The sequence below is a fragment of the Berghia stephanieae genome, chromosome 2 (genome assembly GCF_034508935.2).
Source record: "Berghia stephanieae isolate SIO BIC M18660-M18661 chromosome 2, UCSD_Bste_1.3, whole genome shotgun sequence".
Lineage (NCBI taxonomy): Eukaryota > Metazoa > Mollusca > Gastropoda > Nudibranchia > Aeolidiidae > Berghia > Berghia stephanieae.
In genome coordinates, this window is record NC_088361.1 from 14,560,301 (window position 1) to 14,577,899 (window position 17,599).

General features: G+C 37.8%; 1 protein-coding gene across 1 annotated transcript in view; it reads right to left on the bottom strand.

The window, feature by feature from the left end:
- LOC144963880 (anaphase-promoting complex subunit 4-like) overlaps window positions 1-17,599 on the bottom strand; it is a 99,488-nt gene that overhangs the window by 80,629 nt on the left and 1,260 nt on the right. Inside the window, exons 2-9 of the mRNA XM_078897827.1 lie at window positions 17,041-17,180; window positions 16,276-16,375; window positions 14,399-14,600; window positions 13,220-13,303; window positions 12,670-12,781; window positions 11,985-12,086; window positions 10,966-11,049; window positions 9,460-9,555 (exon numbers count right to left, since the gene is read on the bottom strand). Coding sequence (XP_078753953.1) covers window positions 9,460-9,555; window positions 10,966-11,049; window positions 11,985-12,086; window positions 12,670-12,781; window positions 13,220-13,303; window positions 14,399-14,600; window positions 16,276-16,375; window positions 17,041-17,160 — 900 coding nt within the window. The 5' untranslated portion in view covers window positions 17,161-17,180. The remainder of the gene's footprint in view (window positions 1-9,459; window positions 9,556-10,965; window positions 11,050-11,984; window positions 12,087-12,669; window positions 12,782-13,219; window positions 13,304-14,398; window positions 14,601-16,275; window positions 16,376-17,040; window positions 17,181-17,599) is intronic.

The window sequence follows — 17,599 nt, forward strand, 5'->3', positions numbered from 1 at the left end:
AAGCATTCATGAACAGACTTGCAGAGAAAGCAGAAGCAGCAGCGACTGGAGGACACATGAGGATCCTTTATCAAACTACCAAGACACTTGCTGGAAAATATGGGAAACCAGAGATACCAGTCAAAGACAAAGATGGGAAAACTATTTTTGGAAAAGAGGCTCAATCTGAACGATGGAGGGAACATTTCAACTGCCTTCTGAACAGACCACCACCAGACAACCAGCCAGAAATTTTGCCTGCAAGGATTGAGCTACCAATTAGCTGTGATCCACCATCGCTAGCAGAGATTGTGGGTGCCATTAATAAGATGAAAAGCGGGAAAGCTGCTGGACCAGACCAGATTCCACCGGAGGCTCTAAAAGTTGATGCGGAAAGAAATGCTGAGGCCCTGCACCCACTATTTGAGAGAATCTGGAATGACGGGATATTCCCAAAGGATTGGAAGGAAGGACATCTTATCAAGCTTCCAAAGAAAGGGGACCTCAGTAATTGTAATAATTATCGAGGCATCACTCTTCTTTCTATCCCAGGAAAGGTTTTCAACCGAATTATTTTAGAGAGAATTAAGAATGCAACAGATGCTAAACTGCGGGACGAACAGGCAGGTTTTCGGAAAAACCGTTCAACCACCGACCAGATTGCCTCTCTGCGAGTCATAGTGGAACAGTCTATAGAATGGAACTCTCCTCTTATTGTCAACTTCCTGGATTACGAGAAGGCTTTCGACAGTATTGACAGAGAAACATTGTGGAAAATTCTGGCACATTATGGACTCCCTGAAAAGATAGTAAACCTCATTAAGGAAATGTATGAAGGATCAAGTTGCAGGGTTGTACATGAAGATCAGCTTACTGACAGCTTTGAAATTAAGACTGGTGTCAAGCAGGGATGCTTGCTCTCTCCATTCCTGTTCATTCTTGCCATTGATTGGCTAATGAAGGAAACCTCCAAAGGGAGAAGAAATGGGATACAGTGGACCCCCTGGACACAGTTGGATGATCTGGATTTTGCAGATGATCTGGCTCTTTTGTCCCACACCCAGGACCAGATGCAAGCAAAAACCACAATTATAAACAGCCTCTCGGAATCAATTGGTCTAAGAATTCACCCTGCAAAGTCAAAGATCTTGAGGATAGGTACGCGTCAAAGGGAGCAGATCAAAGTAAAAGATCAGGAACTCGAAGATATAGACACTTTCTGCTATCTCGGAAGTATAATTGACAAGGATGGAGGCACGGAAGCAGAGGTGAAAGCACGAATAGGAAAGGCACAGGCTGCATTCACATCTTTGAACAGAGTTTGGAGAACTAAAGATATTTCCCTTCGACTAAAGCTAAGACTTTTCAACTCAAACGTGAAGTCTGTCCTACTGTATGGATGTGAAACTTGGAACGCATCACAGGCATGTATAAGGAGGGTACAGATTTTCGTAAACAGGTGCATGCGTAAGCTACTCAGAATAAAATGGATGGATAGAATAAAAAATGAAGAAGTATGGAAAAGAACACAGCAGAAACCAGTGGGAGAGGAAATAGGAAGAAGACGATGGAGGTGGATTGGACACACGCTTAGAAAGAATGACTCAACTATAACAAAGAAAGTATTGGACTGGAACCCTCAGGGTAGAAGATCAAGGGGAAGGCCACGAGGAACATGGAGAAGAATTAAAGAAGCTGATATACAGAGAAGTGGTAAGACCTGGAATGAGATAAAAAAGTTGGCTCAGGATAGAGAAGGATGGAAACTGTTTGTCTGTGGCCTATACCCTGACCCAGGGTGAAAAAGGCAATGATGATGATGATGAGGTCTTTGTTATTGTTTTTTGCCATCCGCGTTAATGAGTAATTCTCAATAAACTGTATTAACCTGATTATAAACGATCATGGTGACACATAGTTTTGTGTGTTGGTCCGTTATACTTCCGGATGGCAATGTTGTGAACTCCTTAGCCAAGCGCATACTATCAAGAGACCGAATTTAGTCAGAAAAACAAGAAATAAGAATCGTGGAAAGGTGGGGGAAGGGGGGGGGGGTATTTTTTTTTTAATAGCGAGTCGTTCTCAACCATTTCAAGCACGTTTGAGAGCATCCACTAAGCAATGCTCTGTTTTATCAAATCTCAACTTTTACACATTCTAAATCAGCTATAAAGCCAAGGGAAGCTCCACAAATTAAATTTAAAAAAACAACAAACAAACAAAATTGAAATTTTATATAGAGCAATATCCACCAAACGTGCTCAGGGGTCTCTGACTAACAGCAGCAACACGTAACATGTAATACAAGACATGACTGACGCCTGTTAGGCGATATTACATTCCTTTTTTTTCCGACAGAGACAAGCTGTTAACGGCCAGGTTGTATTTTACACCTGAGTACGGTGAGAGAATGTGAGTAAAGAGCTTTTTCCCAGACCTCAACCATACGCCGAGTAAAGGCTCGAACCCAGGACCTTCCGATCCGAAAGCGAGTGTCATACCACAAGACCAAGAACGAAATACATGTATAAACGTTCAAGGTTAAACGTGGCTTTTTTTTGTGTTTGTACCTTATATCCGACTTGCGGATGATGTGAGTATTTTGGCTAAACCCATAGCATCAATAAGCGTTAAAGGTTATACATAGTTTTGGTGGCTGGTGGATGATTTGGGTATTTTACTAAAACGCATAGCACCAATAAGGTTGTCTCCACACCATTCTTTATATTGTCCGCAAGACTCGGAGATCAGTTATTGTGTTTAGAACACCTTCTATTACTCAATTAATTAATTCAATAATTAATAATCATTGTTTATTCATTTATTTCCTTATCTATTTATTTATACATCATTCATTCGTAAATTTATTTGATTTATTATCTATTTATTTGTTGACTACTCATTCATTTATCTATTTATTTATTGTTCTATTCATTCATTTATTTATGTATTTTTCTATTTAGTTATTTATTTATTTATTTATTCATTCATTCATTTATTTGTTATATATATATGTATTATTCATTCATTTACTTATCTATCAATTTATTTATTTATTCAATTATACATTCAATTATCAATTTCTCGTTTTCTTTATTTATAATTTTACTCTATGTTACATCGCACGCATGCTTCAATGAAAAAAAACTGTTTAAAATGACCATCGTTCTTGTCCAAAACCGGGAGGTAACAACAATAACAAGTCTTACTTGAGTCGCGTGTCGTTTCAAAGGGGAGACAATTCACAATTCACACCTTAATGACGTCAACTGTGTTTTCACAGCGAGGGGCTTGACACACTCCCGACTGCTCAGTCATTCATTCATTCATTCATTCATTCACCAAGCATCACCAACAGCCAACAACACACACACACACACACACACACACACACACACACACACACACACACACACACACACACACACACGACGTCTGCCCGACCGCCGACCGCCGACCAAGAAATGGCCAAACACAACACACAGCAGCAAGGGTGTCAAATCCACATCTTAATCAGCCCCGAGAGGTTTGAATTGATGAAAATTCACACTTGACAGTTGAATAAAAGTAAAATAATGGTACGGCCTTTACAATAAAAAAACAAACAAACAAACAACACACACACACACACACACACACACACACACACAGATAAAAAATTCTGATTAAAAATTAGAAAAAAAATATGTATAGATAGTATGCGCTTGGCTAAGAAGCTCACAACATTGCCATCCGGAAGTATAACGGACCAACACACAAAACTCTGTGTAACCTTTAACGTTTACAGTCTGGTTAAAACAGTTTAGTGAGAATTACTCGTAAACGTGGATGGCAAAAGACAATAACAAAGACCCGAGTGACGTCAACTTCAATCTATCTATATGTACATCAGGGACGAAAGGCGCCAACAATTAGCTACAGGCTCTTGATAATAGGAATATTTTATTTTTGTTTTCGTTTTATTTGATGGTGGAGGGGGGGGGGGGGGGGGGGGGCTTTGTTTGAGAATGTGAGTATAGAGCCTATTCCAAGTATATATTTAACTGTGAGCGGCCTCAGTGAGACTCGAATCAGATGCCTCCAAGTCAGAAGGCGAGCGTCATACCACGAGACCACGAAGCCTATGCTCACGAGGTCTACCAAAAACAAAAACAAAAACCAAAAAAAAAAAAAACACGTATCTAAAATTTGGGTCAGAAAACTCATCCTTCAAATATCAACTGGTTAAAATGACCTTCACCTTGGCAAAACTCTCAAACCTGGGACTTCGGAAAGTCTTTTAAATCGATCTATATTTGAAGGACGAGTTTTCTGGCCAAAAGTTTAAAAACGTGTTTTCCCATAGTAAGAAAAAAAGAACCAAACTTCCAAACACGGAACGTTTCGGGCTCAAACCCCTTCTTCAGCCAACATCCAACAAAAAACAATAAAGACATAAAAACATTACTAAATCCCAGATAGACAACAGAGATAATTTGTAGGTCTTCTCAGTCTACAAATCTTGGAAAGTAAAGTAAATTTTTCCAAGATTTTTCTACAAGAGAAGACCTACCAAATATCTCTGTCGTCTGTCTGGAATTTAGTAATGTATTTATGTCTTTATGGTTTGTTTGTTTTGTTTGTTTTTTGGGGGTTTTTTTTGTTGTTGTTTTTTTTTTTTTTTTTTTTTTTTGTTGTTGTTTGAAGAAGAATTTTGAGCCGGAAACTTTCCGTGTTTTGTATTTGGTTCTTTTTTTTTTTTTTAATTTGAAGCTGTTATATTCACTTTTGTTTATGAATTCATACATACGCACAACTTTTCAGATGTTTGACAACAAGAAATGAAGTGAGTAGGAAAGTGCCAGAAGAACACAATAGAGAATAAAAACTTTGCGGCGATGAGGATTCGAACCCCGCTCACGACTCGACTGCTACGGCAACTCTGTCTGGCCGTAACTATTCCTCCCACCAAATCCAAGCATCAGTAACACACTGTATAGATAGTTCGAAGATGACGTCACTCAGGCCTTTGTTATTGTTTTTGCCATCCGCGTTTGTGAGTTGTTCTCACTAAACTGTATTAACCAGACAATATAAGTTCATGGTTACACAGAGTTTGCGTGTTGGTCCGTTATACTTCCGAATGGCAATGTTCTGAACTCCTTGGCCAAGCGCGTTCTATCTATAGTCACCTGGAACAACTACAAAAGACGTCTAAATTCTACGTCATGGCACAAGACCGAAGGGCTAGAGCTCAGGTGGTCGCTGGTTCGGATAAGTAAGTAAGTAAGTCTGGCCGTAACTAGAAGGGAGTCGATTGTAGAGTGTCCTTCTCGTGGCCAGGCAGAGTTGCTGTAACAGGCGGTTCGTGGGTCCGAATCCTTATCGCCGCAATTTTTTATCATTTTCTGTAGTCTTCTGGCACTTTTCTACTCACTTCATGTCTTTTTATCATCAACAAAAGTGCCTGTTCCACTCACATTTCTGAATATTCAGGTATTTTTATCTTACACCGGTTAGATCAAATAAATTAACTTAGTTAAAAACCCTTGTAAGAATGTGATGGAAACAAAACGCTACAAAATCATGCCATCATCATCATCATCATCATCATCATCACACACACACACACACACACACACACACACACACACACACACACACACACAAGGACATATACAACACAAACCACCCTTCACAATACTGCCGTACTCTGGAAAAACCGATATTTAAAAATTTGGCCAGAAAACTCGTCCTTCAAATATCGATCGATTTAACTGACCCTCATCTTGACAAAAACTCTCAAACCTGGGACTTCGCGAAGTATTCCTTAAGGTCCCAGGTTTGAGAGTTTTAGCCAAGATGAGGGTCATGTAAATCGATCGAAATTTGAAGGACGAGTTTTCTGGCCAAATTTTCAAATAATTGTTTTTTCCAGAGAACGGCAGAATTCTCTATCTATCACGGCAACCACCGCCTCGTTATCTTCCGTGGTTTAATGTGAAGTGTCATTTTACCGTTGTGTGGTAACGTGAGCACAGCCAAGATGTTACCAACTAGGTCAGCAAAGCAGAGCAGCGCGCGTTCTGGGAATACCCGAATTTTGATACCGCTCGTCTGGGGAATTACCGGGCCGCTAGGACTTCATATATAGATGTCGCTGCCGGGCCGTGATACAAGGGCCTGAGGGGAATTCCCTTAGAGCGTTGATTAATCTAAGGCGTTGAGGTATGAGGTTAGTCATTCTGTTTGTTAACAAGAGAGCGGGGGGAAAGTAAAAGAAAAGATTAATTTGGGGGGTTGTATTCAACGCCTCTGATAGTCAGCGTTGTGTTGGAATTTGGTGCTTGAATATATTACAATCTGAGAAAGTGTTGAGAGAGAGAGAGATAGAGAGAGAGAGAGAGAGAGAGAGAGAGAGAGAGAGAGAGAGAGAGAGAGAGGGGGGGGGGGAAATGAGGTAACATGACCGATGGGATTGTTGGTGGTTTTACGAACAGCAGTGTTGCTTTTGAAAGAAAGAGTAAGGAGTGGATGGACACAGAGAGAGATAGACAGAGAGAGAGAGAGAGAGGGGGGGAGGGGGGATTAGGTAACATGAGTGTTGTGTGGAATATTGGTGGTTTTACGAACAGCTGCGTTGCTTTTGTAAGAAAGAGAGAAAGAGTAATAATATTATAATATGGATGAAGTCGCTGTAGACGGACAGATGGTGGGTGAGTGGATGAATTCAAGATGGATAGACAAGTATAGATAGAGAGGTAGTTGGATGGACCTGTATAGATAGATAGATAGATAGATAGATAGATAGATAGATAGACATGTAGATAGATAGATAGATAGATAGATAGATAGATAGATAGATAGATAGATAGATAGATAGATAGATAGATAGATAGATAGATAGATAGATAGATAGATAGATAGATAGATAGATAGATAGACATGTAGTAGATAGATAGATAGATAGATAGATAGATAGATAGATAGATAGATAGATAGGATAGATAGATAGATAATAGATAGATAGATAGATGGATGGATGGATGGATGGATGGATGGATGGATGGATGGATGGATGATAGATAGATAGATAGATGGACTGATAGGCAGGCTGATAGATAGAAATATGGATGGATGGACGGATGGGTGGAAGGGCGGGAGGGATGGATGGATGTATCAAAAGAATGAATGCTGGATGGATGGATGGACGGATGAATGAATGAATGAATGAATTAATTAATTAATTAATTAATGGATCGAAGTAATGGATGGTAATTGGATTGAAGGAATGGATGGATGGATAGGCGGAACGATGGATGGGTTAAAGGAAGGAGCAGGGAGGGACGAGGGAAGAAAGAAGAAATTGTGTATACGCGCTCGTGCGTGTGTGTGTTTGGGGAAGTGGTGGGTGGGCGTGGGTGTGTGTGTGTGTGTGTGCAGAAGAGTCAGAGAGTACAAATTAGGATGTAAACATACTTACTACACGGTACTAACTAAGGTACTCTAATGTAATTGCAGGAAAGAAGAGACCCGTGCAAGATTGTATATTTGTCATTGTCATCATCATTATCAAAACGATTACACGGGATTGAAATATAGAGACAAACAAATGGAAAGTCAAAGATTTATATGGAATATTGGGGGGAGGGGGGGGGGGGGGGGGAGAGGGAGAGAGAGAGAGAATGAGAGAGGGAGGGAAATATTAGAGAAAGGGAGAGAGGGGGGGAAGAGTAGAAGGGAGAGAAGGGGGAGAGAGAAGAGAGAGAAGAGAGAGAGAGAGAAGGGGAGAGAGAAAGAGAAAGGAGAAGAGAGAGAGAGAGAGACAGAGAGAAGAGAGAAGACAAGAGAGAGAGAGAGAGAAGAGAAGAGAGAGAGAAGAGAGAGAGAGACAGAGAGAGAGAGAGAGAAGAGAGAGAGAGAAGAGAGAGAGAGAGAGAGAGGAGAGAGAGAGAAGAAGAGAGAGAGAGAGAAGAGAGAGAGAGAGAGAGAGAAAGAGAAGAGAGAAAGAGAAAGAGAGAGAGAGAGAGAGACAGAGAAAGGGAGAGAGATAGAGAGAGAGACACAGAGAGAGAGAGAGAGAGAGAGAGACACAGAGAGAGAGAGAGAGAGAGAGAGAGACACAGAGAGAGAGAGAGAGAGAGAGAGACACACAGAGAGAGAGAGAGAGAGAGAGACACAGAGAGAGAGAGAGAGAGAGAGAGAGAGAGAGAGAGAGAGAGAGAGAGAGAGAGAGAGAGAGAGAGAGAGAGAGAATACAAGACTATAATATCTAAACTACGATAGTTGAGAACCCTATGGGGAAATCGCATTCCAAGGTCACATAGTGCACAGTTCTCAAAGAAAACATCCATTAGCTTTAATGACTGATCTGGTCTAACTCATTAATCCATTGGTTAAGACCCGTGATGACGTGGTGATGACGCGATGATGACGTAAGTCAAGCCAATAAATGGTCTATAGAATAGAGATACGATGTCATTGCCTACACACTACAGCAGCAACAGGAAGTAGGTGAAGAGGTGTTAAAATACAATCAGAAGATTGAGAGATTGATTGAACAGGGATCCCCTGTGCTAACATCAATAAAGCCACTATATCATGCAAAGCGTTTCTTTCTTTATCAAAGTGTTTGTTGTGTTTGTTTTTAATGGTTTTATGGCGCTGCAACACATTTAGGTCATATCAGCGCCAGTAAAAAGGAAGAAAATGGGATCGTAAAAAGTTCTAGAATTACAATTCAAGCACCCAAGAAAAAGTAAGACAAAGGGGAACTGGGAACAAATAGGGATCAGATGTAAATTTCAAGAGCATACCACCAATGTACTTAGTTTGAGATCACCTTTAAGTCTCATCCGGACACAAGCACAAAATCCAACAAAAAGGAATATACTCAAATGCTTACATTATACATTCAAAATAACAAATATTATAATACATAACAGAGAGATGATTTACAAGGAGAAAAAAATATCATCTCCCAAAACAATAACTAAGCATTTGACTGTTTTCCTCCCAGCTAGGACTCCGGCCAGGGCCAGGATAAAACCAAGTAATCTCAATCCAAGAAAAAGACAGAAAGCATGTTGGAAAACAGATATAAGGGGATAGAAGACGCAGTAAGTACCTCCCTGCCAACTATGGGAGGTCAGAAACCCCACCCAGTTTATCAAAGTATTACTAAGCTGATAGAAGCTGTGGACTGTAAAGAGAGTAATAAACAAAAATGACTATGACAGCTTCCAAAAAAGAACAAAATACCAAACACAGAACGTTTCGGGCTCAAAACCCTTCTTCAGCCAATGCGTATTGTGATCCGGTTCGAAATTTCAAATGCAGATCCAAGAATAATTTTCTTATACCCTATAAAGAGGACAACAATAATAATAATAATAATAATAATAATAATAATAATAATAAAAATAATAATAATAATAATAATAATAATAATAATAATAATAATAATAATAATAAAATAATGATAAACAATCACTGACTGACCTTCTTCTCCTCGGCAAATCGTAAAAGCTTCGTGTCCATCTCCCTCAGCAATTCTTCCCAGGCTGTGCACATTTGTTGGAGAATTACGTGAAGCTCCTGGGTGATACAAGTCGTAAAAAAAATAATAATAATAAATAAATCAAATCAAATAAATCTAAAGATTTGGAAATAATAATAGAAAAAAAAAAACTAAAAAAAAACTTGAGCATTTATATAGTGCAATATCCACTTAATGTGCTCAAAGCGCTTGAAAAAGGGTCTCTAGCCAACAGCAACACTTAACATGTAGGATGAGACGTGACGCTATATTAATTGATATTACAATTTTTTCAGACAGAGACAACCCTGTAAACAGTTAGGTACTCATGTTACACCTGGGAAAAGTAAGAGAATGTGAGTAAAGAGCCTTTACTAAGGGACTAAAAATTGCACCGCTGGGACTCAAACCCAGGACCTTCCAATTCGAAGGCGAGTGTCATACCACAAAACCACGTACCCTACAAAATAGTTTGAAAGTGAAAGAGCTCCAAAGACAATTCGCTCATAAAATATCCGATTGTACAAATGTCTTTGACAAATTTTCAGTACAATTATAAAAGAGATGGAATGTTAAGTTAAACAATACACACACACACACAAAAAAACACCCAGAAAAACACCCAGAAAAACAAAACAAAGCAGAGAAATAAAAGAAATGGCCCAAGTTCCAGCAGTAACATGTCACTGCCGATGCTATGCTAGAGAATCAGGAATAAACTCTATGACTCTATGAGGCTTTTGATTCTAGCCAAAGCATTACTGGTTGATTAGACACGATTGTTCCAATAGCTTCTTTTTTTTTTTACCTGAATCGAGTCTACTTATGACAGTGATTGGTAGCTGTTTTTTTTTTTTTTTAAATCTTTGTATGTCCTTCCGCCACAGCATCATAAGATAACGTCGCCTAGGCATTACACGAAGGATTATAGATATTTCATCAAACAAGATGTCTGAAGTCAGGAATCACCCATATTGTCCAAGTGAGCAAATTGGGGGTGAATAATCTTGCCTAAGGTAAAAAAAAACAAAGTGCCTGAAGCAGGGCTCGAAGCCAGGACCTTCCAGGTCACAGTGCAATGCCTTAACCACTCGGCCACTTCGCCCCCCCCCCCCCCCCCCCCCCCCCCCCCCCCCCCCCCCCCCCCCCCTTGGTAGCTTGGTGAATTGGAAAAGACGTTGGACTGACTGCTCCACCATCAATAACTTTGATATTCTATTTACATAATGGGCGTGGCTCAGCGGTACGGTCTTTGCTTCGAACCCGAAAGGCACCGAGTTCGATCATCCGTCGCTGCACTGTGTGGCCTTGAACAAGTCACCTTGCCCTAGCTCAATTTGTGGCACTGCACTGCGGCCAACGCCTGGGTTATTCCAGTCTATCCTTGGAATAGACCCGAGAGACAAATTTCCACTATGGGATGAATAAAGGGAATTTTACTTATTTTATTGTAATCTTATTTTACTTACAAGTCTGGCAGAGGCAATCATGACATACTTGGCAGCAAGGAGACGAATCTCGGTACATCTCGTGAACAGCAGGGATGTGTCGTACTGTTTTGTTTTTTAAAGCACAGAAACGAAGAAATATGAATGCTATTTGGCAAACAACGGTAAAACTATTTTACCAATAGTAATTTAAATGTAAAAAGAAAACGAATAAAAAGTTTATGGAAAAAAGAAAATAAAGAAAACGAAAAAATATTTATTAGGCAGATTAAGTAGAATTGAATTATGAAGACACAACTGTAAGAAAATTTCCCTTTGCTCTTTTTTGGTGTTTTATTTTTTTTTTTTGGGTGAGAGGGGCAAGGGGACGGAGATGGGGTTTGCAATGCTTCTTTCACATCTTAATTACACAGAGAAAGCATATATGTAGTCTCACATCAGTGGTATTAAACTGGTCGAGCATTTAGAGCAAAGCACTCATTGTAATCGACAAAATAAATAATACATTTTATCACAAAGTACAAATCACAAAAGAAAGTGAGCCCACAGACCAAGGTTACTTAATCTTTTGGTATTATTCGCATACAAAAAATTCATTGCACCTTTGTGAGTAATATCTACTCTTATTTTATCTTTAGTGAGTACGAGCTTCCTCTTGTTCTTCTTTCAGCTTATCCCGTATTTTTCAGGGTTGCCATAATGAATGACACATCTCCGTGCATCTCAATTCAGAGCATCATCTTCCTTCAGGCCCAGTTCTTTCATATCGTACTTTACCAATCTAGTCTTTGGGCGTCTCTTTTTCCTCTTTCCTGCTAATTGTCTATCCAATACTTTCCCTCCCACATACTCCCTCTTTCATCTCATTACATGTCCGAACCATTTCAATCTTTCTTCTCTCATCTTTACTGATACATTCTTAACTTCAGTCAACCATTAAATTCATTCGTTAGTTTTGGCTTGAGTTCTAACACCAGGATAAGTGGATAAGATCAAAGAGAAAAATTAAATGTTTTTTTAGACCTTATGAAACGTCTTACCGATTTCAGCCAAATGTGAGTCTCTGTGTCAGTATCAGCCCTCAGTGTTATAAAAAGTGAGCTGAGATCAGGGGAGATGATGGCTGAATCCACAATCACTTCCTGAGAGAAGATACGAATACGTCATCAGGCCAATTGTTAAATCTTAAATTAAATTTAATTGAGCTTTTATATAGCGCAATATCCACTAAACATGCTCAATGCGCTTTACAAAGGGTCCCTGACCAACAACAACAAATAACATTTAGGACGGGACATGATGCCTGTTAGGCGATATTACAATTTTTTTGGACACGCTGTTAACAGCCAGGTTATCATTTTACAAACTGAGTACGGTGAGACAAGTAAAGAGCCTTTTCCAAGGACTCAACTATGGTTCGAACCCAGATCCTTCCAATCCGAGTGCCATACCACTAGACCACATAGCTGCACTATCTTCTACAAATAAGAAACTCTTGTTTTTAAAAATTATATCTAACATGAATTCATCAATAAAAATAAAAAATTGTCAAAGCATTTCAACAAATCAACATATTCAAATTCCTTTATCTTATACCGGTGCCTGCTCCTTAATTTATTTGATCAATTTATTTACTGTATTGTATCACATAAATGAGTTTAATTATAAATGTAACCATGATCGTCAAAGACGGCCTTCATTAATGAAGTTGAAGACATGTCTCACCTCCATCATCTCTAAAAGTGTGAGGTCCAACTTTACGATGGCCGTGGGAAATACGCCATAGGAAAACAGATGGACTTCGAGCTTGTCTGTTCCCACTAGGAGAATGTTGAGGCTGGGAATGAGAGAGGGGAATGGTGGTGTTCAAATGTTGGTGATGTTTACAAGGTTAGTGACATGATGATGATGATGATGATGATGATGATGATGATGATGATGATGATGATGATGATGATGATGATTGTTAAGCAGGTGATAGCAGATGATGATGATAATGATGATGATGATGACAACGATGATGATGATGATAATGATAAGGCTGATGATGATGATGATGATGATGATGATAATGATGATGATGACTGTTAAGCAGGTGATAGGAGATACAATAAACGCATCAAAGAAACAAATGCTTTTACAAGTTCTTATGAAGTGAAGTACCATTGAATAAAACTTTATCATTATCATTATCATATCATTCTCTTTATTTAATGTACTTTTACAACCACAGCCTTGTTGTAATCTAGACTGGTGCTTGGCTATGAATGGTTACCATTTTTGGGCTGTCAAGGTCCTGAAGCTTTCGTATGCCTCCAGTCCTGAGGCCTGATCACTTGAGACAGAATTTTCATCACACCTGAAGAAATTTCATTTTTAAACAGAAAATAATAATAATAATAACAATAATAATATTAATAATAATAATAATAATAATAATAATAATATATAATAATAATAATAATAATAATAATATAATAATAATAATAATAATAATAATAATAATAATAATAAATAATAATAATAATAATAATAATAATAATAATAATAATAATAATAATAATAATAATAATAATAATAATAATAATATAATAATAATAATAATAATAACAGTTATATATTGCATTTACATGTGCTACAATTTACAATTCGATTTCCTATGCTTTATGTTACAACAGTTTATGTGTAATCTGATGTGTACTTATTTGCAGGTCTGACAACCCAGATTGTTAAATAAATTTTTAATTGAGATTTTATATAGCGCGATATTCACTAAACGTGCCCAAAGCGCTTGACAAGGTGTCCCTGGCCAACCGTAACGCGTAACAAGTAGAACGAGACATGATGCCTGTTAGGTGATATGATAATTTTTTTCCGACATAGACAATGCTATTAACGGCCAGGTACTCATTTTACACCTGAGTACAGTGAGAGAATATGAGTAAAGAGCCTTTTCCAAGGACTCGACTATGCGCCGAGCGAGGCTTGAACCCAGGACCCTCCGCTCTGAAAGAGTCATACAATAAGACCACATCGTCGCACTGTGGTAATAAGAACCTGTCTAAGAAGAACTGTTTGAGTGCATGTGAAATGGAAATGTGTGGTGAAAAGGATCACTTCAGTCATCCAGAGCCAGAGCCGTTATATTATGCCCATGGAGTTGGAGTTTATTCTAGTTTCTATAGCGTGAAACAGACAATAGCAATTGCTTGCTACCCCTTGGATAGGGCACTAGTCTATCACAAAAAGTACTTTCCACCAGATCAAAGAGACCCAACTACCAAATCACTAAAGGGTGGACACGGGGTCAGAAAATATATCTCTGCATGTGAAGTGAGTGTTCTAACAACCGATCTGTTGGGACTCCTAAATCATTGCAGTGATATTAAAAAAAACAAAAACAACAACAACAACAAAAAAACCCAGAGAACCACATAATCCATAACTGTCTCACCGTAAGCTTTGCTCAGTAGCTGAAGGTAAGAAATCCTCAGAAGTGTCTCGTGCATAGATGACGTTTTCATTCACAGACGATTTCGACTGTTCTAACCATATCAGTGATGTGATTGCCCCTGGTACACTCCCAAAGTGGACCACGTCTCCCTTCTCCACATCACAAATTCTAATGTTCCCAGACAAGTATCCAATTGCGATCACTAAATAAAATGAAATAGTGTTGGTATGATAAAGAAGACAACATCGATCTTGCAGTGGAAGCAATGAAATAATAATAATAATAATAATAATAATAATAATAATAATAATAATAATAATAATAATAATAATAATAATAATAATAATAATAATAATAATAATAACAATGCTGAAAACTTATATAGCGCTATAACTCCGAGACACCAGAATCTAAGCGCTTAAATTACAAATTACTTTGGCTGAAACATACTCATTTACACATACAAGCACACACACACACTCACACACATACACAGACACACAACACAACACACAACACAAACCAAACCTATCTTGCTTCTCATACCATCTACTAAAATTGAAATAAATATGTTTTAAGGGAACGTTTAAAAATAGACAAAGATTCTATTTCATGAATGCTCTGCGGTAAGGCGTTCCAAATAGAGGGTCCAAAATGAGAAAAGGATCTCATTCCAGCATTTTTCCGAATTCGAGGGACAACTAGTTTTGTGGAATCACTGGCCGAACGTAAGGGACAGGGTTTTGAATATCTTTCAATTAGTTCTGAAAGGTAGGAAGGGGCAGTACCTTCAAGACAACGATACACTAAAACACAAGCTTTGAATTTAATCCTTTTCTCAACAGGTAGCCAATGCAGGTCATGAAGTAGAGGTCCGGCAGAGTCGCACATACGATTCATGAATATTAGTCTGGCAGCACTGTTTTGGACAATCTGAAGACGTTTCAGATTGTATTGCGAAACGCCAAATAACAGAGCATTACAATAATCCAATTTCGATAGTACGAGGGACACAACCAGGTGCTTGGTCACATCCTCAGATATGAATCGTCTAATGGAAGCTATCTTTTTTAGTTGGAAACAGAGAGATCTAACCAAATTATTAACCTGATGCTCCATTGACAGTCCAGAGTCTAAGAATGTGCCAAGGTTTTTCACTTTGTCAACAATTATATAAATAACGAAAAATTGTATGTGTATTAGGGAGAATTAGGTGAGTAAGATCAACTTCATACCAAATATATTTTGTTTAAAATTAAATTATATAGGGAAACATTTTGATTGTTTTCATTTTCTTCAATAAATAATCCCCGAAATTCTCTGAAAATGTCATTTAAAAATTGTGCCATGCCATTTTCAATTGATTTGAATAGGTTGCGTTCACTCTCCTCTTCTAGAAATATTTGAAGATTGGTTTTCCAAAACTCATTAAATGGATTTTTCTCTTTTTTTTAGATTTTCCGTCAATGAGAAAAATTGAAATGTAAATTTTATTTTAAGCATCAAATGGCACAAGAAGCCCCGTAGATTTGTGAGAATTTAAAGTTTAAATATGATAAAATAATAGATCAAAAGATAAATTTTTAGGGAAAATAATCCTCAATATCTCAAAATGGAAAAAAAACGGAGTTTTGGAAAACAAATCTTCATTTATAACAATCAAAAAAACACTTTTTGTCTTTTCTTAAAGAATAGTTTATATATCACATTGAGTTGAAGTAATTAATGAATTTATTTGTTGTTATTTTTTTTTTTTGGGAGGGGGGGGGGGGGGGGGGGGGGGGGGAGGTGAAATTTGCATCAAAAGAAGGATTTTAATTTTAAGGTCAATGAATCATTTTTTGATAAACGATGACATGTGGAATGTGTCCTCTTACCCTTCCCATCCGGTCTCCAAGACAAACCACCCACTTTGTCCCCGTCTTTGAGAGGAGCTAAGGACCAAACTCTCTGCCATGATAGTCTGTTTACGAGGACCTAAAATTCAAAATTACAATCTATTTTTCTTTGTTCTACAAAAAGTTCCAAATTACTAGGATTTTTAAAAATACTGTAATGACTATAAATACACTTTATAAATATGGTTTGAATTTTATGAGTGACTTTTTTAAAATGTAAATTTAGGATGTAAACAATATTTTTTTAAATTCTGTACCATGCCTGAAGAGATTTACTACAGAGTGGACAGATCAGCAGGACCCACATATATTCTGGCACTTCAGGTTAGGAAGCATGTGTGCTTACCGTAATGCTGCATAAGCCAAACTCAAACACTATTTTTAAAAGATGTCCATAGAGCCGAAGTTTATCCCGGTCTCTTTAGACTGAAATGGACAAAAGCAATTGCTTGCAATCCTTTGGATAGGATGCTAGTCTATTGCTAGACTATTGCAAAGTACTTTACACCAGATCTAACAAACCCAGCTACCCAATACTTGCTGGGTGGACAAAGGCAGTCAGAAAAAAATCTTGACTGCGCCCAGGATCAACCTCAGTCTCTTTGCATGTGAAGCGAGTGCTCTATCGAGACTATATATAAAAATAATTAAAATATCACTAAATCATATTATTGATTGCAACTCCATTTGAAAATAGTAATGATAATTCATTTTTATTGAAATAAGTAAATAAACTTTTATTACCTCAGCATTTGCATTAGCCAGAGCCAAAAGGTCCATAGATGGAGACCATGCCATGAACTCAACTTCATTGGTGATATGTTTTTCTTCTCGAAGTTTAAACTTTTTAATTTCTTCACCCATTTTTTCAGAGTGATGAGGACCTGATGAATAAATGTATAATGTTACCTATTGTTTCAAAAAATAAATACAGCGCATTCGAGGAGTCCTTGGAATCAAGAAGAAACATGTTTCAAGATCCTTTTTTTTTTTTACCAACAGAAATTGAAATTTAATAAGACTTCGGTCCTGGTGATATTTATCCCAAGTCCCACTGATTTCAGTGCATCCTCTGGATCACTCTATAAGGTAAAACAAACTAATAGAAATTGAAAAATAGAACTGTTGTAAGAATCGGATCTCTATTCAAGCCAGCGAGTTATAACTAACTAAATATGGCCACCTATATAGACAAAGTGCGGATAAAGTGAATAATCATGGAGAGATGTAACAAACTAAATACGTGGTTTTGTTATATAATTCTGAGAATGTTAACAAACCAAATTGTATTCATTTACTGGTT